The 24,508-nt window shown below is 36.1% G+C and overlaps 1 protein-coding gene across 2 annotated transcripts in view; it reads left to right on the plus strand.

Moving 5' to 3' along the window:
* The window catches only part of LOC145664147 (AMP deaminase 2-like), a 239,417-nt gene extending 215,597 nt beyond the window's left edge, over positions 1-23,820 (plus strand). For both annotated transcript variants that reach the window (XM_081730548.1, XM_081730549.1), the window contains 3 exons: positions 4,303-4,413; positions 13,365-13,465; positions 18,998-23,820. In XM_081730548.1, the coding sequence (XP_081586674.1) occupies positions 4,303-4,413; positions 13,365-13,460 (207 nt within the window). In that variant the 3' untranslated portion in view covers positions 13,461-13,465; positions 18,998-23,820. The remainder of the gene's footprint in view (positions 1-4,302; positions 4,414-13,364; positions 13,466-18,997) is intronic.
* The last annotated feature ends 688 nt before the right edge of the window (positions 23,821-24,508 follow it).

Consider the following 24,508-nt stretch of genomic DNA (forward strand, 5'->3'; position numbering starts at 1 on the left):
AGAAGAAAAGCCGACACGAAAGGCACCGAGGATCGCCGAAAGAATACGGATCTCACGGAAAAACCCGAAGAGGACAGAGGAAAGGCGGACCACGGAGTGACCCAGCATCAGTCGTCCAACTGATCAAATCACCTACACCGCCCTGAGGACGCACTGGACTAGGGGTACACCTATCCTTACCCTAGGTCGCACTGGACTAGGTGTCCTTACTAGAACCAAGCCTCGCGTAGCTGCCTTGAGCTGAGGGGATATCCTTCAAGACTCACAAGAACCGGCAGGTGCCTTGGAGACTGCCTTGAGAGAAGGGGCACCGTGCAAACACATATTTCCTCTCATCTGGATATAACAAGATAGACACTATTTTACTCTTTGTAATCAAACATATTTTGTATTTAACATATTTTTATAGTAAATTGATGAAGAAGATAAATCTCGGTCCATTATTGACTCTACCAGAAATCATTACATACAATATCCTTGACAGGAAGTACTGTAAGTTTCCCCAAGGAACCGCCGCGACTAGTAAACAGCGTTAGTGTTCCGGCTCTAACTTGAAACTCATTTTTAAAATTAGTGAATCTGGTATATTTTTATTAAGTTTTCAAGCATTAATGCCAGACACAATTCGAGTATTATAATCAAATCACTATTAAATATACTATATTGTACATAATAAATAATGACAAGTATTATTTGTAATAAATTCAATTACTTCAATTAAAGATTCATTCTCTTTTCTTTACTTTTTTGTTTCTTTCACATCTTCTCTCCCTTCTCTGCAACAACAGGGCATCATTCCATACAATTTCTTGTGATAGATTCGATTCTGATAATAGTCCGAAAGACGTCATATTTTATTATTACTTACGAACATAGCGAAATGCTAAATTTTTTCATGCGCGATATTTAGTTAGTTTGGTCAGAGTGGCCTTCTTCTATATTTCCTGGTTGCTGAGTTGATTTTTAGTATAGCGTCCCTTTTAGCAGCGAAGCTATATGAGACGTTGATCTACTTATTAACGTGGAATCCAAACCACATGAGCTCCAGCAGAGAGTCGAACCCGGGTCTCTCACGCCAAACTATTTTCCTGGTGCGTACACATAATGTGCTCTTCGCTATAAGGATGAAGATGACATTGAGCGCTGTGAAAGGACGACTGTTTCTGGTGGACTCCTGGGACTTACTGAGTTTATGTGCGCTTTGGACCAGGTTTGGACGATCAGACCCGGCGGCAGTGATAGTTATTCAACCTACATATAGGATAATGATCTTTACATGACAAGAATAAGCACAACGCTAATGTAATCGACTCGGCGGTGGTGAAACTTGTTATGACTTTCATAGGACAATGAACTTCACGTGCCGGAATGCTAATACAATCGGTCCTCTGAGGAAGAAACGTGTTATTCTTCACGTTCTTCACGAGAATTCAATATTCTTCTATTAAATATTCTTCTATCCAATATTCATTAAATATTCTTTATGAGAATTTTCATCTTTATAATACTGGAACATTTGCAGTGAAATACCTATCCCTTGATAAAACTCTTGCTAAACTGTTTGAAGTGTTTGAACAAAACCATCGTGATATCTCAATCATAAAGTTTATTCGTAAACTTGTGATTTTTTAAAAAAATAATACAGAATTTCTTATTCAAATTATACCTGTTTTCATACAGTACTCATAAGAAATTTCACCATGTGTAAATCAGTATAATATTGATATGCTAGCCTTTAAATTCTCTGATAACGAATTTATCATTTATGAATTTTAACTCAATATAATCCAATTCTATGGATCTAATTTATTGCATGAGAGAAGATAGCATTATTTACCTCCTTGTTGGAAGAGAAAGATTGATTACATTGATTTCGAAGAACGAGACAAAATTTTAAGCCTAATGCAGCCTCTCTCTTTAATTATTAATGTTGAGAGACGAACACAATTGAATCGTTGAGTTCGAAAACCAGTCATCTCCATCGAAGCTAATTTGAGAGAAGTGAGAACCAAAACTAAATTAATCGATGTGTATCAGACTTGTAGGGTTATTTCCATTTTTGGAAAGTAGAAAAATGTCAGTTCTACTGTCCGAAAATGAAAACAACCCTATACGCCAGATGCATATTGACTAATTTACTTTTGTTTGTCACTCCTCTCAAATTAGCTTCTATGGAGATGGCCGGTTTTCGAACTCAACGATTCAATTAGAGTTGATCCAAAAAGAATACATCGTGATTATTTGTAGGCCACTTGTTTGCTACAACGTGATTATAAGTATCACATTTTCTTGTCTATTCTCTGCAGCTACTGTTTTGTATATCAACTGTTTTGCTTATATATATATATATATATATATATATATATATATATATATATATATATATATATATATATATATATATATATATATAGCGTGCTTCAAAACAAAACCGACAAGGTTTGGAGGTGATTCCTGACACCAAGGTAAAATAAAACGTATAGACCAACTTTTGTACACAAATGCTTCCTTTCGGAGTTATAGGCTGCCGAAATCATGAAAAATTGAACTTTAAAGATCCATAACTCCAAAACTGGGACCTACCGAAGTCGGGTCAAGACTTCACTTAGGAACTAGTATGTGTTCTATACAAATATCCATGTTTCAGAATCCTACGGTACTTCCGACACAGAGGGAGTTTGCCTACTGGCATTTAATTAGAAGTACTCACCAAGTACCTCTATAAAAATGATTGTGGAGGTGCCGCAGGAGTCTGAAACATGGGTATTTGGATAGAGCACATGATAGTTCATAAGTGAAGTCTTAAGCCGATTTCGGTTCGTCTCACACTTTTGGAGCTATGGACTTTTAAAATTTAAATTTATCGTAATTTCGGCAGCCTATAACTCCGAAAGGAAGCTTTGTGCACCCAAGTTGGTCTATACTTTTTGTCTTATCTTGGTGTCAGAAATCACCTCCCAAACGTTGTCAGTGTTGTTTTAAACACCCTGTATATATACTATGTGATCAAAAGTATCCGGACACCTGGCTGAAAATGACTTACAAGTTCGTGGCGCCCTCCATCGGTACTGTTGGAATTCAACATGGTGTTGGCCTACCCTTAGCCTTAACGACAGCTTCCACTCTCGCAGGCATACTTTCAATCAGGTGCTGGAAGGTTTCTTGGGGAATGGCAGCTCATTCTTTACGGAGTACTGAACTGAGGAGAGGTATCGATGTAGGTCGGTGAGGCCTGGCACGAAGTCGGCGTTCCAAAACACCCCAAAGGTGTTCTATAGGAATCAAGTCAGGACTCTGTGCAGGCCAGTCCAGGCCAGTCCATTGCATGGATGTTATGGTCGTGTAACCACTCCGCCACAGGCCGTGCAGTATAAACAGGTGCTCGATCGTCTTGAAAGATGCAATCGCCATCTGCGAATTGCTCTTCAACAGTAGGAAGCAAGAATGTGCTTAAAACATCAATGTAGGCCTGCGCTGTAAGAGTGCCACGCAAAACAACAAGGGGTGCAAGTCCCCTCCAAGAAAAGCACGACCACACCATAACACCACCACCTCCGAATTTTACTGTTGGCACTACACACACTGACAGATGACGGTCACCGGGCATTCGCCATACCCACACCCTGCCATCGGATCGCCACATTGTGTACCGTGATTCGTCACTCCACATAACGTTTTTCCACTGTTCAATCGTCCAATGTTTACGCTTCTTACACCAAGCGAGGCGTCGTTTGGTATTTACCTGCGTGATGTGTGGCTTATGAGCAGCCGCTCGACCATGAAATCCAAGTCTTCTCATCTCACGCCTAACTGTGATAGTACTTGGAGTGGATCCTGATGTAGTTTGGAATTCCTGTATGATGGTCTGGATGGATGTCTGCCTATTACACTTTACGACCCTCTTCAACTGTCGGCGGTTTCTGTCAGTCAACAGACGAGGTCGGCCTGAATGCTTTTGTGCTGTACGTGTCCCTTCACGTTTCCACTTCACTATCATATCAGACACAGTGGCCCTAGGGATGTTTAGGAGTGTGGAAATCTCGCGTACAGACTTCTGCCACAAGTGACATCCAATCACCTGACCACGCTCGAATTCCGCGGAGCGCCCCATTCTGTTTTCTCATGATGTCTAATCATTACTGAGGTCGCTGATAATAAGTACCTGACAGTAGGGGCGGCACAATGTACCTAATATGAGAAAGGTATGTTTCTGGGGGTGTCCGTATACTTTTGATCTCACACACACACACACACACTTATATATATATATATATATATATATATATAAAATTGTTTTTACAGGATCCTCTGATGGAAGAATTTATGCAATGCCGTAAAACCTTCTCGTTTACCTTCAGCGACGTGGCAGAGCTATGCTATAACAGTCTGCAGATCAGTAGCTATAGAAAGGAGGTAAGTATTTAAAACAATTTATAGAAATATACTATTTTAATTTTATGATTTTCTCTAGGAAGAAACTGGGAAACAGTAAATTTAAGACGATACCATAACTTCATAAGTGGTATAGTTAACCGAATATGATACAGATAATGTAATCAAAACGTCCAAAGTTAGGTTTTTGTTCACGCACACAGGAAATAAATGCAGAGTTCACAGGCATTTAGTCACTCCGCCCATGCGAAAGAAGCTTCTGTGTGAGTGATGAATAAGTTGAGATAAAAATCTGAAATAAAACATAAAAATATGAAACAAACTGGAAATGTTCATAGTGACAATGGAGAAAATAGCGTTATTTTTTTTATCCTAAGCGCTAAAGCGTGTCTGGTTAGCTGTGATGTATTTGATAATTGTCTTCTATTGCATGTTGCAAGAACTTCATTATTCTAGAGTCATTTTCTTTCATCCAATCAAAATATGTTGCTTCTCTGCCGACAAATCTTGAAATACTTATGGTTTAAGATTAGTTTAATCCTTTTGATCCTGGCGGTAACATATTTGTATATTATATTTCAAAGTTAACATAATTACTCTGGGATGTTCAAAATGGCTGATGTTTATGTATTTGCAATCTTTGAAATAATCTAAATCATTTTCCTCTTTTTCTATAATGCCTTCATCTGTCGTTAGGAAGCTACGCAAATATTTGTAGGCTCTACAACAATGGACGAAATTTCAGCCATATAATCTGTTCTATTTTTACCGAAAAAAATAATTTGCAGTACGTAATTTTTCTGCTCATAGTGATACATTTGGAGTCTCTAAATTACATAGAGTACAATGGTATTTGCCATTAATGCAATTTTGTATTTTCATACATGTTTTAACCCTAATATACACAAATGCGTACGTCTCATAATTATATAAATATGACAACCACAATCAAATTGCGATTGTATTTTCTTTGTTAAGTCAAAAAACAGAATAATGCAAAACAAGAATAAAAATCGATGAGTAAAGAAAAATCAGGGCTGAAAGGGTTACTATTTTACAACATGAAACACCAGTATGGTACTCAAGAAAGACTATTGGTATTTGGGTAAGATACTCTTGTAAGAAAATAACTTAGAAGGTACATAATACGACAAACATACTTAAATTCATTCATAAAGTTCTAAATTATATATAACAACCAGTAAGTTGATAGGAAGCAGAGACATTTCTGCTTGTAATCGCCAAAAGATGAAAACACAGTAGCATATAGACATTCTGAACATACCCAATTTCTGTTTGTAAATATTAATCCCTAATATTTATATGCATTTTCACCTCGCTTCTACATCTATCATACCTAAATTGTCATCACTTGGAAAATGTTTGTCTTTAGAATAGCGATATTCTATCATCCGCGACCATTTATGTTCGTATTTCGCACTTCACAGAGATCATATATATATAATGACTCGTGGCTAAATGCCTGTGAACTCTGCATTTATTTCCTGTGCGCGTGAACAAGAACCTAACTTTTGACGTTTCGATTACATTATCGGTATATATATATATATATATATATATATATATATATATATATATATATATATATATATTAGGGTGGTCCTTAATTTTCGATTTCCGAATTTCTTTGCTCCCAACCCCTAAATTGGTTCCATGTCGGACCAAATTAATCTGTGAAAAAAATGGGCTCAATCGAAGAATATTTAACCGACCCCAAGCGACCTAAACATCTGAATGCATTTACAATATATAGTATATGGCAAAAGTTTGTAATAAACTCTTGTAACTTAAAAATGGCTGAGGAAAAGGAATCATATCTTGGATAGAGGTTGTAGAAGTAGATCCATACCTGATACTGAATAGTGACCGAGATGAGGCATATCTTTACGTCCACCATCTTGGATTCGGGCACAAAATTTTAAATAAAAATGACCTCGTATGATATATCATTTTGAGATAGCTTTTGACGACAAACAGGCGTCTGCCTTTATTTTCCACCTATCTCTGAACATGTAATAATTATCAACTATGGAAAATAAAAGCTGCAAAGTAATAAAACTTAATATTCTGTGAGTTTATATCTATGTACGGGCTACAGATTTATAAGATTGTTGAATAGTTTCCCTTATTTGAATTAAACCATAAAGTAAAGAAAGAAATGGAAAGATGTGAACTTTCAACGTGGGTTGAATATATTGAAAAACATTGTGGTGATGAATGATGTTGCAAAGAGAGGTGTGAAACTGATACAAGAATACGGGAACATTTTAACAAAGGATGAAAAAAAGAAACAATACATATTGCAGATAGTTAGTGAACACAGAAAAAAGTATCCAGATGCTACAAAAATTGGCTTAATGATGCAGTAGAATTTGACTAGTTATCCACAGCCTTCAGCTTTCTTTTATTATAATTTTAAACATTCATTATATTATTTATGTAATTTCATTTTATATAAATAACTGCAATATAGGCTGGTGTGTATTTCGACGGGATGTAATTATATAACAACATATATAATTATTTCATTGTTATATGTATGTAATAGTTTATTAATCTTACAGTAACCTATAAAGAAAAAAAAACAATATTGAAAGATAATAAACTATTATTTCAAAGCTAAAAAGAATTAAATGACCAGAGATAAGTTGAAAATATAGGAAGATGTTTTTATAATGATAGGTTACCCAAAAACGATGTCACAAAACATCATTTTCATTTAAAATTTTAGTCCAAATACAAAATTGCGGACTTCAAAATGGCCGCCATCATGCTATTTCTCAGGGTCAGATGTGGATTACTTCCAATCCCTGTATCCAAGATTTGGTCCCTTTCCCTTCAGACGCTTTATTAAAGTAAGAAGGGTTTATTCCAGACTTCTCCTAAATATTAACTTATAGGATATGCATTCAAACTTTAGGTCGCTTGGGGGTCGGTTAAATATTCTTCGATTGAGCCCATTTTTTCATGGATAAATTGAGTCAGACATGGAACCAATTTAGAGGTTGGGAGCAAAGAAATTCGGAAAAAAAGTTGCGCCATGTAATTAAGGACCAACCTAATATATACATGGCGCAACTTTTTTTCCGAATTTCTTTGCTCCCAACCTCTAAATTGGTTCCATTTCACCCCAATACATTAGTATTTAGTATTTTTCCCCCATATATATACCCCAATTTGTAATCTAATGTGAAATGTTATTTCTAAATGTTGTGAATTAAAATTTTAAAAAAGTTTTACGTATTCTTTGGAATTTATACTTATATGTAACATAATATACGTACCAGGCATGAAAATATTTAACTTGTCATTTCCATTTCAGCACATATAAATTACCTGTATCGGCACAAGGGATACAATTAGCATGTGTCTTAGCGTATACTGCCCAAACGTTCTGACCCAAACTCTGTGTTCCTAATCGTGTAGTCTAGTCGACCTTGTTTGTATTTCGGAGCCAAGATTGAAATTAAGCTAATGTTTGATAACGCCTGATTCTCACGTGGAAATTAACATGGAGAATTAGAATATATGACACGTTATAAATTGGCTTCTGCCCTTTACAGGGATCAAACCCCTTGAGCGTTAGAATGTTTCTTATAATCCGAACCTATTGAAGATTTTTCTTGTCACAGTTACCTTTCTTCCGATTCCTTGCTGAAACTTTGATCATGTGACCTATGGAGTAAATAGACTACTTGAATCCTAAGTAGTGTAAATCCAAAATTTAAATTTTGCAGGAGGGAAATTTGGACTTGAACATTTCATGTAAATGCATCAAGAAAATGTTATTCATTCCCATTAGAAAATAATTTTCATAATTAATTTGTGATTGCAACCGTAAAAAATGTGAAGTTCTCATGAGATATTGAACTTTAAAGTTCTCTCAAAAATTATTTCTTTTTTGAGATCTTTGCATCTAATGGACGTCTTACACTATAAATTCCCTTATTTTATAGTGTTCGTTGCATTAATGTTAAATGAACAATGTAATGACGAATTATTTGACTTCCAAACTGTGCTATGCATATATGTCGGAAGTCTTAAAGAAAGGCTTTGTCCATCCGTCTGTTTGCTAACAGATATCACAACAAGCGTCCGAAGGACAGATTCCATCTTCTGATTTAACTCTTTATTCAAACCATAAGTGGTTCAAATTAACCGTTTCCTTTTTCAATGTTTATCGCCATAGGACAAAAACGATAACAAATAGCGAGAAGTGCTTTATGCAAATGATTCAGCGTCTAAAGGCAGTGCGTTGTCTATCATGATAACCACGAACATACTAACGAAACGAGAAGTGTTTGAAATTTTACATTACTTCCCTTCCAATATTGATTTCCAAAGAACAAAAATGGTCATAGATACTGAGATGAGTTTTTGCAGTAGTTTCAACGTCTCGGAAATAGGTTTCAACTGCTCTGCAACTCCATTTGCAAATCGGAAGAGGCTGAACTTGGCCATTACCGGTTTCAACACTAATCGACATAGAATAAAAGTGCTAGTAGATAGCAGCAAGTGTTTCTTTGCAATCGATTCAATATCTCGGGAAAGCATATTGTGACAAACTGCAAAATTAACAAAACAGGGTCTGGTTACTACTACTTCCGGTTTCAATTCTGATTTTAAAACAGCAAAGTTGTAAGAGATAGAAATGCGTACAATACGAGTCAGGTCGAGATTTAGGACTGCCTCGACTGTTCTGAAGAAAATGCTGACTCGACTCCACAATATATTCTTTTTGACTCGTATCTCGACTTGGAACGTTCTTCACTCATTTCGAAATTCTAATCGGGAGAAAATATACGTATAATGTAAAATATATAATTAAAAAATTAGGGAAATTTAAATATTCTAATTAGCTTGCAGCAAATTTTACATGTTGTGACAAGAAACAACTGACACTTGGACAAGGCGGATAATTGATGAAGCAACATTTTTTTGGGGGGAGGGCTTTTGAGTTATCCGATTTGGAAGTCAACTAATATTTATGCCTTGTGAAATTTTGATGCTTCGGTTATTATCAGTCGCATTCCCATTTATATATATATATATATATATATATATATATATATATATATATATATATATATATATATATATTATATATATGTATGTATGTATATATATATTTTTAAAACATTGTGAAATTTAAATTTAACACTAAATATATGTGCCCATTTTCGATTAGTTTAATGAATAGATGTGTCATGAAAATGCACATATGTTTGTTGTTTAAACGAAAGATGAAAACGGAGTTTTCTGAACAACAAAATTATAAATTTAATGTTCTTAGATTTCTTGCTCCATACCAGGACTCAGGAAGTTAGAAGTACAAGTTTTCGCACCCCCTTGATTTGATGTACTCATGTAACTAAACATTTATGCTTTTGCGGTTCATTTATTTATTTATTTGCCAAGTTCCAGATACAGCAAGGTAGCCATTTACACTGAAACTATATAACATAGAATATAAAATTAACAATAACAAGTGTAAACAAAAAGCTATATAAAGGTACATAAGTGTAGCAATAACAAATTAAAAGAAAACTAAGGTTCTATAGGTGTAGCAATAATTTCCCATCGGAATACATTCTCAGATTTAAAAATATCCACGTCAGAAGCAATGGAGTTAAATTCAGAAGCCAGTCTATGGAACAAAGAACGCTGAATAATTGATAATCGAGGCGTGTTGCAATGAAGTAGTTCACTATTTCTAGTTCTTCTTGCAGGTACCCGAATATTAAATTTAGAGATTAGTTCTTCAGTTCTAAGTTTCCCATTTAGAATTCTATGAAGAAACATCATATCAAGTAGCATGCGACGAGATGAAGGTGTACGGATGCCAAGAACAGTCAACAATTCAGGTTTACTTAAACAGCGTACAGAAGGTATTCTTTTCCTGACAATGGCAAGAAAGAAATTTAAACTGAGTCAATGCGAGAGAGATTTCATATGCTAGCCATACTCCAAATGGTGGAACAGTACTCTATTTTGGTTGAAATAAACGTTTTATAGAATATGCTTAAGGCTGTAATATCCATAATCTCTGTAAACCTGTACAGGAGACCTAATAATCGCATAGCACTCTTGGTCATGGCACCAATGTGATCAGTAAACAGAAGTCTTTCGTCGAACACAACCCCGAGATCCTTCTGAGATGAGACCTTAGCAATAGGATCATCTCCAATGAAGTAGGTAGAAGGGATTTTGTTTTTCTCTAATGAAAATGTAATAGTGAAGATTTTAAGGGATTTACTTTTAGATTCCACATGCTACACCAGTCCAGAAGATCTGAGAGATTTTTTTGCAGTTCAATCACATCCTGAGCTGTCCCAATTTCTCGAAATAATTTGAAGTCGTCAGCAAAAAGAAGAATTTTGGTGTCAGATAACTTAAGATAAGACGGGAGATCATCTATGAAGAGAAGAAAAAGAAGTGGGCCCAGAACACTACCCTGGGGAACACCAGAGGAACAGGAACAAAATTTGAAGCAGATCCAGAGAGAACAACACGTTGTTCACGTTCAGTGAGATAGTCTCGTAATAATGAGAAGTTGCCGTGAATATTAAATCTATGTGCTAGTTTATGAAGAAGAAGCTTAGTGTCAATGTGATCAAAAGCTTTAATTAGGTCTAGATAGATTACATCAAGTTGTGTATTATTGGACAGAGATTGAATTGCTTCCGAAAGTAATAAAGATAAATTTGTGAGAGTAGAACTGCCAGGAAGAAAGCCATGTTGAGCAGGATCTAAGTAGGGTGAGACAAATTTATGCAATCTATCTTTGATTATTTTCTCGCACACTACAGAAAGGATGGGCAAGAGAGAAATGGGTCTGTATGATGAAACATTGTTCGCGATGCCAGATTTCAAAATAAGAACAATATTAGCCTGTTTCCACGATCTAGGGAAAACACCTTCACTAAAGCATCTATTTAAAAATCGTGATAAAGGGTTTGCCAGAGATTCTGCAGTATTACGTAAGAAGATTGAACTGATATTGTCAGAACCAGGAGAGCGATTCAAAGGTAAAGAAGAAAGAAGATGCCTTACCTCGTCAGGAGAAGTACTGAGTGAAGACAACGAGTGTGAACAAACTTGCTGAACAGGAGGAAGCGGCGTAGGAGTAGTCTGAATTCAAAAATTCTTGTAGAAGTAATCACTAAAAATATGAACTCTATTTTCACCAGTTGCTGCAATTGAGTCGTGAAAAATTTCTTCAGGAATGCGGGAAGCACTTCTTGAATTTATGAGGGGCCAAAATCTATTCGGATTTGTAGAAATATCAGATGTTATACTGGTAATATAGTTTTCATATTTTATTTTAAGCAACTGTATTGAGTAACGTCTTATCTCAGAAAATTTCTTATATGTATTCTCATTAGGATGTTGCTTCCACAGCGACCATGACAGTTTTTTGTTTTTTAAAACAGATCGCGCCTCCGAATCAAACCATGGAGGGTACCTACTAGACTTACATTTCTTTTTAAGAACAAAGTCTTCACATGCTGCATGTACAATATGATTGAGAAAATCCAGGGCTTCGTTGACAGAACCCACTTCAAGAATGTTCCGTGGAATAAGAGATAGGGCACGATTAATGTCAACCCAAGGGGCTTTCCTCCACAGGGGAGCTCGATGCTTACTAGATGAGTAATATTTCTTTATTCTGTGAACTTTTTTTATGTGGAATAAGACCTCCAAGCTTTCATGATCAGAAGAAAACAGATTAAGTAAGTGATGGAGTGATAACACATTTATCGAGCAAAGACAACACAGTCTAGTATCCTATTTCCTCTTGTATTGTATATACATATTGTGTTGGGCGAGTATCAGTCCATGAATAAAAGTTTCCAGGAACCATGTCTCTTGTAGGTCAGTGGGAATAGATGTTCGTTCATTGGACCACATGATGTGCATGTTGAAGTCACCAAAAAGTAAAACATCTCCTTCCGAAAGTGCATCTAGTGTAGAATCCGGCAGGCTTCCAGAAGGGCCATAGAACTAGTTTTGTGCGGACGATAAAAGCAGACAATTAGCAGTTTTTTTTACGTGGATTAATACGCACCTTAGCCCAAACTATTTCACATGCCGTTTTCAAGTCTTCCCTCAGTCCACTCGGCCACTTAGAATGAACACACACGGACACTCCACCTGCATGAGTTCCTCGATCGCTCCTTTTGATATTAAAGTATTGAAATAGAGGAATTTCAGCACTTGATACATTTTCGTTTAACCACGTTTCGCTGAGAATAACACAATCGTAAGTCAGAAATTCTGGTATATTGGTAGAAGTAGAAAAAATAAAATCCAGTTTCCAGTTATAATAATAATTAAAAGACATATTTCGCAGGTTGGATACTTGTTCACCTTTGCATTCTATTCAACTCATGCCCCCTCAGGTATCGTATAATTATATTTGTTTACATAGAATCAATTGCTCAGTATCAAGGCTCTGATAATAAGCTATAATATCAATACACGAACACAAGCTCCATCAAATATCTGAACAATTCCCGTGGACAATTCGAGCACGTTCTGATTAAGGCCTGTCTGGCACTTGTGCTGTTTGAAAACCTTGTGCGCTCGAGTATGAAAGAAAAAGAAAAGATGGTAATTTTTCAGTCGGGACTTAGTCAGGATCAGGCTTATTTCGTTCAATGGGATTCGTGCTTGGTAATCTCAATGAAAACCACATTAGGACTCGTAGAAACTCAAGCTTAGGCTTGAGCCATTCATAGTTAGATTCTCGCTAGCTCGATCTCGCGCTCATTTACCTCATTAGGCTGGAGTTTACTATCTTGGTAATCTGAATAAAAGCATAAACATTAGAAGGCCACGTCTGGTATGAAGGTGCAGAAAAACTTCTATATATGGTATTTCTACTACTTTTCTATTTTTGAAATTTTTCTACTTTATATTTTTGGAACTAGAAATGTTTTATTTTCCAGGCGCAGAAGGAACATGTGACTGCCATTAGGCTTAAAATGAGAGAACGGTCAAGAAAACGGGAAATCAGGAGGTTGCTAAAGTTATCCAAAGACTGAAAGAGGTGTGTATCAATAATGCGGTATTAAATGAAATAGAAAAATAACCAAATACAAATAGCTATTATAATAGTGTTAAATATCTTTAATTCTTAATTTTTTAGTCCATTATCTACTTACATGATGTAAATTCAACTTAATATTTATTTAGTATATATGACATTCTACAATTCTAAGAGAAAAGGAAATCAATTAAGCAGTAAACAATTTGATTACATTATACAAGTATTTGGGGCTAGCGGGCTCTCCCAGTACGTATGACATTTTCATTTATAAAATTAAAGTATATATTCACAACTACTGGCTATGGAAAATATGGACCATACTCACTATTTTCGTGAATTTCCGAAATCTTAGTGAATTCAATGTGGGTAACGATAAACAAAAAAATTAATGAAAGTTATCAGTTTTACACTCTAGCTTATCCAAAAGAATCAACTGCACCGCAAATTTTTATTCCTTTACATAGAAAAAATTGCTGTAAAGATCAATCACTAATAACTAGCTTTGCTTAGGATTTGAAATAAAGCTACGGATTTAACGATGAACACGATATTTAACTAATATTCGAAGATATATGTTGCTCGGTTCTAAACATTACCACTTGTAATATTAAATGAACGTACTTGAAACAAAGTTTGCACATTTCCGATGCTTAAACCACCCCAAACTAATATATTTTTATTGAGCTAAATACAACCATTGCAACATGCTGAAGAATAAACATTTTGTCAGCGCTACTCTCGGTGACCAAGTTAGTAGAACATCAGGCCCAAGTTCGTTACAATATCTACGTTCCTTCCACTGTTCATTCAAACATAACAATTTCCTTTTCATTATATTGTCCGTTTACTATAGCTCGGCGCTGTGTTTTGACACAAAACCTGACGAGCGAATCTTAGCAGTCCTTCCCCTCATTTGCACTTATCACAATGGTAACAGTGGCACTAACTCATCAACTTTAGTACTAGTAGGGTTTGGTATTTGCAAGTTGCATAAATTTCGAAACAGTTCACTTCTTCTTTAATGTGAATTTATTGGTACAGTTCTGCTTATAGTTAACTATATCAGGTTAGTCTCTTTAAACCTCGCACCATGGAGAGAAACAGTCTTACAGACGGGCAGTATTCGGATTTTAAGGTGGGAAAAAGAGAACGAGGATGAGAAAGATGAGAACAAAGAAAGAAAGAGAATGAAAGAAACACTTCTACATTTACTTCATAACGAATTTAAGCATATATAAACAAAAAATGGATATCGGAACCCACGACCACACTATTTGCGAAAGTGTTGGAAACATAATATTCTGGTGGAATATATCTTCCGCCAATTCTGGAGCCTCAGTGTTCGGCCCAATTCTTGCCTTACAGAAGCTACCTTCTAGGCATTCACCTCGTGGGACTGAGGAAAACCTTAATAAGGAAGACCGGCCGGAGCCGGGTTCATGTCCACGCTCGGTCTATCTATTATAATGCGTTTTTTGTATTGGACAGTGTCTGGTAAGGGCACCCAGACAGTGAGGGCAAATCTGTACTGCTTAAAAATATTTACATCTTGAAATTCTCTGTATACTGTATTTTGAATATGTAATTCAATGTATATTCCATTCATTTTACAGCAGCATGATTTATTTCCTAGCAGTTTAAGTATATGGTTGTTAGGCATTATAATTATTGCATCATAATCCTCCTCCTCAAAGCTCGTTTAATTATTACGAAATTCTACACTTGGCAGTTTGCAACATTGAAAATCTTCACTAACAGGCAATATGTGGCGAGAATATTTCCACCCACACTCGCATCAAAACTCCCAGCCCCTGTTTACAATCAGTACAATAAGTTTCTGTCGCCTATTTATGAAAACAATGCTGTCCAGCGATCATAACAGTCTTTGCTCTCTTTGTTTATTTTTTTACAATACAAACTGCAACTTCCCAATATTGCCAAGCGTACAACGCTTTCGCACACTTTCGAACAAGAGCACTCGGTTGAAGAAGAACCGAGTCCGTACTGCCATAACACCAGTGACGCAGGACATGCTTGCCCGAGTACGGGAGAAATTTAAGTATCGATGTGATATTGTTCGTGTTGCTGATGGAGGACATATTGAACATCTGTAATTTGAACTTTGAACTGTAATTTGAACTTGAGAGGTTTGTAAATATGTGTGTAAAATTTCATATTCGTATGTCTTAAAGTTTAATAAATATATAACCGCCGCCAGCTTATAGAAGTATTTTTGTGGACGCTCTGTATATTTCGTAAAGACAGTCATCATTTTTTCGATTTATACTTTATTTTGCGACGCATACAAGTTCTTTCTTCGGTGGGAATTGCTTCTTTCCCACATAACTGGACAAAGAAGTATTTCATTGCTTTTACATATATATATTTAAGACATTGCTTTTTGATGAGAACATTTCAGTGAACTACGAACCTTTTCAGTGTTTCTCCCTGACTTATTATCATGCACAGTATATATTCTGCTGTTATTTGGAACTGATTTAAGAGCTTTCTTTAATCATTTATGGAAATACTACTGACCAGATTTTCGAGCACCAGAGTGGCACCAACTACATTGCTTTTTCAGTTCCTTATCTGTACTTTTACACGCCCGAGTTATCACAATGTCTCGTGCATTGTGACCAGAATTAAAATTAACATAAATGCTTTTCCGTATTCTGTTTGCATATGCAAGCAGGTCATTTAACTGAGTGATTTTTAGAATGAACTGACAACGCTCTTCAGTCGACCACTGCAGCTCGTATCTAGAACTTTTGATCTCGGGTAGTTTGACTCCAGGTTTAGAAGCCGTAACCACGCACGTTGTGTCACAAGGCCAGGAAGTGTGTGGCGGATGGGGCGCATTCCTTGTGAGGTGCATTAAATCTATCGTGGCAAGCGTCAGCGTGACCCTTCTGTGTGAAGAAATGGAAATACGGGCATTTTGCGTAGAATTCTTACAATAAGCGAAGGGTACTACCGAGTTGAATGTGGTAGCAAATGTCATGAATATGACACAAACATTATTTGAACGTATTTACTAAGGGTCACATTTTTGGGCGATAGCAGCGAAGTGATAGTAGCACACAGCGTCGTATTCACTGGATCCTGTGGAAGCAGTTTATCAACAGGAGACGTCAGCATGAGGCTTTGTGGAGATCGTGCATGTGTGACAAATCCACAGCAGGACCAATATCTACCTGTAACTGCGCGTCGCAACTGGACCATGCCTACAAGACAACTGTCAGTGGAACCTGCAACTTTCTCAGGGGTGGTGTCACGCTAAACTGTATCAGAGACGTTAATCGGCCGGTGGTCTGTGTGCCTGACGACCAACAACATTCGCTCCACTGGCTCCTGTGTACAAAAATGCCCCTTTACATTGATTTCTAGAACATCGCCAGTGGACCCGATCTGAATGGACCATGTACTATTCACGGATGAATCCCGATACAGTTCCCAGAACAATTCTCATCACTCACTGATGTGGCGCGAACAAGGAACTCGCTTTCATCCCGTGAATATTATGGAAAGGGATCGTTGTGATAGTAATGACTAGTGCTCTCTGTAGGCATGATGTTGAATGGTCGTACTGACCTGCAAATCTTCAATGATGGATCCGTCACTGGCCCCAAGATTACAGGGACAAGGTTCTGTATAATGGGTACGGCTTTTCAGGGACAAGTCGGCCCACAGTTTCTGTTCATGGATGATACTGCCCATCTTCCATCGAATCAACCTGGTATGCGAGTATCTAGCAACTGAAGATGTTCAACATACTGAGTGGGCAGCGCGATCTCCCAATCTAAACCCAATTGAACATACTTGGGATGCATTATGGGGACATATTGAGCTCTCCAGTCGTCCCCAGGACACACTATGAGCTCCATACTTTCGTTCATGTGGTAAAATCAGTTGCTGTAAGAGCTCCTCAACAACCAGATCTTAAGCGCCGAGTGTCGATGCGAGACACGTGTGGCCGCTTGGGATGACCGTAATTCAGGTTAACGTGTTTCATGTGCCGCCAATGCGTCTTCAATATTTTCACCCTTTTTTGCGTTTGTGTTGTGTGAGCTTGCTACTATTTCTTGCAAATGTGGCCTATTCACTGATTTATCTGTGGCATGTTAGTACCGTGGCTTCCTTTGGTTTTATTTCTTTACGTTCTTCGTGCCCTATATCCTCATAAGTCATTGTGCTTATACTAATGAACTGTACCGACAAGGACCTGACGGGAGAATTGAATAGTTCGAGCTAGGAGCCAAAATCATGGGAAAAAATTGTTTACAGTACGCATTATTTTAAACTGCTATCACATCGATCGTGTCTTAACGGGAAACTGTGTAGTGGCAGTCCTTATCAGCGGAAAGGAAGTTACGCGTATGCCATCCAAAAGTGCGTATTCAGCAGTGTGCAATAGATGTGTAAGAGGTTCCGTACAGGGTATAATTCCCAGAAATGCTTCCAACTGAATTCTAAGATATACTCTGACTTAAAGGTGAGTCCAAAAGTAAGCTTGACAACAGTGAACACAGAATACATCAGCGAAAGTCTAAATTGTTAGGGACCGCTAGCTCCACGGTTCCTCGTGTTCGGAATAACATGTGCTATGATGTATTCTTTCATGATTTTTCACATATAAGCTGAAGAAAACACATCATAGTATGCATTCTTTGCTGATTTGAAACCACTTTTTAAGACCGAATTGGTAATTCTGTTGGAGCGTGTCTGGGAATTATGCCAACTTTGAAATCTTTCGCATCCGCGCACACCGCTGAAACATGCGTTTTTGGATGCCATATGTGTGACTGTGATATGGAACCACTCGGTTTCTTGTGTTCGGTACGCTTTTGGACGGCCCTAGATTCGAAACTATGCACTCACCCCACAGGTCCATATAAACTTTTTTATTTTTATTTTAATCACCTCTTACAATTTCAGTATAGTACATTAACACATGTACATCTGTTTAGCTAAGCTTGAGCGAATCATTTAATGCTATCTCAGGGTATTGTACCTGTTTTTCCTGATGTAGATTTCAAAAAGATTTCTGTTCATACTTAGAGGGCATTGCTCCAAATTGTGAGTATTGTGTATATGTGTTAGTGAAACTGAGTGGGGGAACTAAATCTTTGCCTCCAATTATGCCCTTTAGGCTGAAGCAGACGGATGGTTAATCAAAGTTACTGTTACGAAACAAGTCGTGAAATTAGAATGTAGAACTCACGCACACGATGTTGTTGCACCACTGAGCTCCTGCTTGATCTGGAGGTTCGAGTAACATCATATACTAAAAATCTATTTCCGTATTAAATCAATGGGCTGGCGCGATTCAAACACACTTAAAATTCCCAAGCCGTGAAACTATGTTATTTCCACGATATTACTGTGCTCATTGTAATACATGAAAAATATATTTATTGTGTCCTTTTTGTCGAGATATTCATTAAATTTTTATTACAGCTTTCCCGAGGCTTTATTGATTATTTGTTACGAAGCTGGTTTTGTTTTATTGTATTTTTTTGTTCGTTGCAGGAAGCTCTGCCTTAGCGGCCAATTGTCAGCGGGATACCTAGCTCACCCATCATAGCACCTGGACCAACGCCAATCTCTGGTGGTAACACTCAACCATAATCATATGAAGCATAAGACTTTTTTCAGGTGCACAACATGTCCGATTTGAACAATTCTTTTCACAGCTTATATTTTTTTCTCTCAGTGTGAAAGCTTGTTTCTCGATTAAAAAAAAATAAAGTTTCATAGTCAACAAGCCAATGGAAAATTAAAAAAAAAAAAGAAAAAAGAAATGGACCGTGCTAGGATATAATCATTATTATAACTAAACAAGTGTAATTATCTTCAGTTATCGTGAACAAAATAGTAATAATTATAATAATAAACTGTGTGCGAGTGTGAGCAAGTGAGGTGTTGAAAGTGTGAGAACGTGAAGAATTCCAGCGAAGGCGAGAGAGAGCGAGCGCGCGAGAAAAATCTAAAATAATTGAAAGAAGAAACTTTAGGTGTGTGTGTATATATATCTATACACACACAGTGCAGTGCTCCTGATTGAGCCTCAGGATCTGGAATCAAAGTGTTAACATGAGACTTGGAGAAAGGTTTGGGCCAGGTTGTTGATTTCTTTTAAAAAAGAACCTGTTTAATTTCTTTTTATATGTTTCCAGAAGGTTAACAATGATGCTTAAGAAAATGGAAGAAATAGACGAAAAACAAATGCATGAACAATGTAGTGTTGTTCTTGTATACTACTGTTGATCCGTGTGTGGTGGTGACAAGAAACACACGTTGATGTAACATATTTTAGTGGCTACTTGCGATGATAAAAGTTAACTGTTGAAGAGAAGGCATTGCAATGTAATATCTCCTCTACTTTTTTTTTTTTTCCAATTCCCAGTTCTTCGATTCTTTACAAAAGAAAAGTATTCTTTCTGAGGGGAAAACAAGGAAAACACTTTTATTTAAAGTGGAAAATACAAGGTTATTCATCTCGTGGATTTCTGTAAATGCAGCTAGTACGAAAAACAAATGCATGAACAATGTAGTGTTGTTCTTGTATACTACTGTTGATCCGTGTGTGGTGGTGACAAGAAACACACGTTGATGTAACATATTTTAGTGGCTACTTGCGATGATAAAAGTTAACTGTTGAAGAGAAGGCATTGCAATGTAATATCTCCTCTACTTTTTTTTTTTTTCCAATTCCCAGTTCTTCGATTCTTTACAAAAGAAAAGTATTCTTTCTGAGGGGAAAACAAGGAAAACACTTTTATTTAAAGTGGAAAATACAAGGTTATTCATCTCGTGGATTTCTGTAAATGCAGCTAGTACGAAAAACAAATGCATGAACAATATAGTGTTGTTCTTGTATACTACTGTTGATCCGTGTGTGGTGGTGACAAGAAACACACGTTGATGTAACATATTTTAGTGGCTACTTGCGATGATAAAAGTTAACTGTTGAAGAGAAGGCATTGCAATGTAATATCTCCTCTACTTTTTTTTTTTTCCAATTCCCAGTTCTTCGATTCTTTACAAAAGAAAAGTATTCTTTCTGAGGGGAAAACAAGGAAAACACTTTTATTTAAAGTGGAAAATACAAGGTTATTCATCTCGTGGATTTCTGTAAATGCAGCTAGTACGAAAAACAAATGCATGAACAATGTAGTGTTGTTCTTGTATACTACTGTTGATCCGTGTGTGGTGGTGACAAGAAACACACGTTGATGTAACATATTTTAGTGGCTACTTGCGATGATAAAAGTTAACTGTTGAAGAGAAGGCATTGCAATGTAATATCTCCTCTACTTTTTTTTTTTTCCAATTCCCAGTTCTTCGATTCTTTACAAAAGAAAAGTATTCTTTCTGAGGGGAAAACAAGGAAAACACTTTTATTTAAAGTGGAAAATACAAGGTTATTCATCTCGTGGATTTCTGTAAATGCAGCTAGTACGAAAAACAAATGCATGAACAATGTAGTGTTGTTCTTGTATACTACTGTTGATCCGTGTGTGGTGGTGACAAGAAACACACGTTGATGTAACATATTTTAGTGGCTACTTGCGATGATAAAAGTTAACTGTTGAAGAGAAGGCATTGCAATGTAATATCTCCTCTACTTTTTTTTTTTTTCCAATTCCCAGTTCTTCGATTCTTTACAAAAGAAAAGTATTCTTTCTGAGGGGAAAACAAGGAAAACACTTTTATTTAAAGTGGAAAATACAAGGTTATTCATCTCGTGGATTTCTGTAAATGCAGCTAGTACGAAAAACAAATGCATGAACAATGTAGTGTTGTTCTTGTATACTACTGTTGATCCGTGTGTGGTGGTGACAAGAAACACACGTTGATGTAACATATTTTAGTGGCTACTTGCGATGATAAAAGTTAACTGTTGAAGAGAAGGCATTGCAATGTAATATCTCCTCTACTTTTTTTTTTTTCCAATTCCCAGTTCTTCGATTCTTTACAAAAGAAAAGTATTCTTTCTGAGGGGAAAACAAGGAAAACACTTTTATTTAAAGTGGAAAATACAAGGTTATTCATCTCGTGGATTTCTGTAAATGCAGCTAGTACGAAAAACAAATGCATGAACAATGTAGTGTTGTTCTTGTATACTACTGTTGATCCGTGTGTGGTGGTGACAAGAAACACACGTTGATGTAACATATTTTAGTGGCTACTTGCGATGATAAAAGTTAACTGTTGAAGAGAAGGCATTGCAATGTAATATCTCCTCTACTTTTTTTTTTTCCAATTCCCAGTTCTTCGATTCTTTACAAAAGAAAAGTATTCTTTCTGAGGGGAAAACAAGGAAAACACTTTTATTTAAAGTGGAAAATACAAGGTTATTCATCTCGTGGATTTCTGTAAATGCAGCTAGTACGAAAAACAAATGCATGAACAATGTAGTGTTGTTCTTGTATACTACTGTTGATCCGTGTGTGGTGGTGACAAGAAACACACGTTGATGTAACATATTTTAGTGGCTACTTGCGATGATAAAAGTTAACTGTTGAAGAGAAGGCATTGCAATGTAATATCTCCTCTACTTTTTTTTTTTTCCAATTCCCAGTTCTTCGATTCTTTACAAAAGAAAAGTATTCTTTCTGAGGGGAAAACAAGGAAAACACTTTTATTTAAAGTGGAAAATACAAGGTTATTCATCTCGTGGATTTCTGTAAATGCAGCTAGTACGAAAAACAAATGCATGAACAATGTAGTGTTGTTCTTGTATACTACTGTTGATCCATGTGTGGTGGTGACAAGAAAAACACGTTGATGTAACATATTTTAGTGGTTACTTGCGATGATAAAAGTTAAGTGTTGAAGAGAAGGCATTGCAATGTAATATCTCCTCTACTTTTTTTTTTCCAATTCCCAGTTCTTCGATTCTTTACAAAAGAAAAGTATTCTTTCTGAGGGGAAAACAAGGAAAACACTTTTATTTAAAGTGGAAAATACAAGGTTATTCATCTCGTGGATTTTTGTAAATGCAGCTAGTACGAAAAACAAATGCATGAACAATGTAGTGTTGTTCTTGTATACTACTGTTGATCCATGTGTGGTGGTGACAAGAAAAACACGTTGATGTAACATATTTTAGTGGCTACTTGCGATGATAAAAGTTAACTGTTGAAGAGAAGGCATTGCAATGTAATATTTCCTCTACTTTTTTTTTCTCCAATTCCCAGTTCTTCGATTCTTTACAAAAGAAAAGTATTCTTTCTGAGGGGAAAACAAGGAAAACACTTTTATTTAAAGTGGAAAATACAAGGTTATTCATCTCGTGGATTTCTGTAAATGCAGCTAGTACGAAAAACAAATGCATGAACAATGTAGTGTTGTTCTTGTATACTACTGTTGATCCATGTGTGGTGGTGACAAGAAAAACACGTTGATGTAACATATTTTAGTGGTTACTTGCGATGATAAAAGTTAACTGTTGAAGAGAAGGCATTGCAATGTAATATCTCCTCTACTTTTTTTTTTCTCCAATTCCCAATTCTTCGATTCTTTACAAAAGAAAAGTATTCTTTTTGAGGGGAAAACAAGGAAAACACTTTTATTTAAAGTGGAAAATACAAGGTTATTCATCTCGTGGATTTCTGTAAATGCAGCTAGTTTTTTTCTGTTTTTTTTTTCTTGAGCTCTCTAGTAGGATGCGTTCTGTTGCAGCCCTTTCATTGAGCTTTAATGAAAAACAAAACTACTCTTTTATGAAAATTACAATCACTTTTGTACTAAGATGCTGTTACTTTGTTTAGAAAATCTAAACAAAAAGTTGGAAAATACATTATATATATATATATATACATAAAAAACAAATGTTTAGAATTAGGTGTGAGTATTTTGTTTAAAAATTAAGAACTAATCCACCCTAGTCTTTCCAAAGTAGTATTTTCCATCTGTCAAAGTAACATCTGATTTATATTTAAAGAAAAAGCCATAAGAATGTGTATGATCTCTTTCTCTAATTTGGTCAACTTTGTGGATTTTTGTGTACCTATTTTGCGGTGATTTTCGTATTTATTTTCGAAAAAATGTATATAGATATAAATTATGTTCGTTACTGCTGTGCACCAAAATGTAGTTTATAAATATTGTATATGTATTAAGTGATATCGGGAATTTAAAATTCTTACAGGTTTTTCTTGTAAAGCGTGTACTTTTACTTTCCTCATAACATTTAAGTTCTAAATAAGAAATTGTTTTGTCTATGAACTTTCCAAAACTTCTATATTTCCTGTGTCCCAAACAAATTTTTTTTGGTAATCGTTATGGCTGTAACTATTTCGGTACCAGGAAAGGGCTGTAATAAACATTTTTTCATGTAAATATAACTTTTAAATCTTGATAACAAAGTAGATTGATATATTGTTCTTACAGTGTTGTTGCTTACTCATCAAGATCCGAAATATTATTCTTGTAAATGAAATTTGAAGTGGGATGAAGTTACTCCCGAACAAATGATAACAAGAAAGTTTAACTAGAGCATCTAATTTTTAACAATTAACATAACCACAATGCTTGCCAAAGTTGATTTTTTTTTGATATGTTTGTAGACTATAGACGCATTATTGAAAAATTTAGCCCTTTGAATTAACAGTATATAGGAAAAAATGTGTTAAACTGTATAATGATCACACCGTATACGTGGGTGTTCTCGGGGTTCTCCCGTTTCCTCCCACTTTCTTCATTCCACCATTTCATTCATCTCTCATCATCACAGTCTCCTTCAGCCTAACCGGCATAACCGTGGGGCGTAAAACTCAAAGATTTCAAAGATTTTGTATAATGATCGTAATTTCTTCTGCGAAGATTTTAGTACGGTTTGCGGTCGCATGTTGTAACCTAGGGAGTACTTGTAAAGATGCCGTATTTTGTTGTGAGGCCATGACGTCTTTTTATTGACACAAACGTAGAAATTGGATCGAACATATCATTATTGCGTTTGTGGCTGCAGAGTGGCAGGATCGTCTCTGAAATTGTTATTCCGACCTTGAGATGTAGCACAAAATGAAAAACGTA

The sequence above is a fragment of the Thermobia domestica genome, chromosome 11 (assembly GCF_964235325.1).
Source record: "Thermobia domestica chromosome 11, izTheDome1.hap1.1, whole genome shotgun sequence".
Classification (NCBI taxonomy): Eukaryota; Metazoa; Arthropoda; class Insecta; order Zygentoma; family Lepismatidae; genus Thermobia; species Thermobia domestica.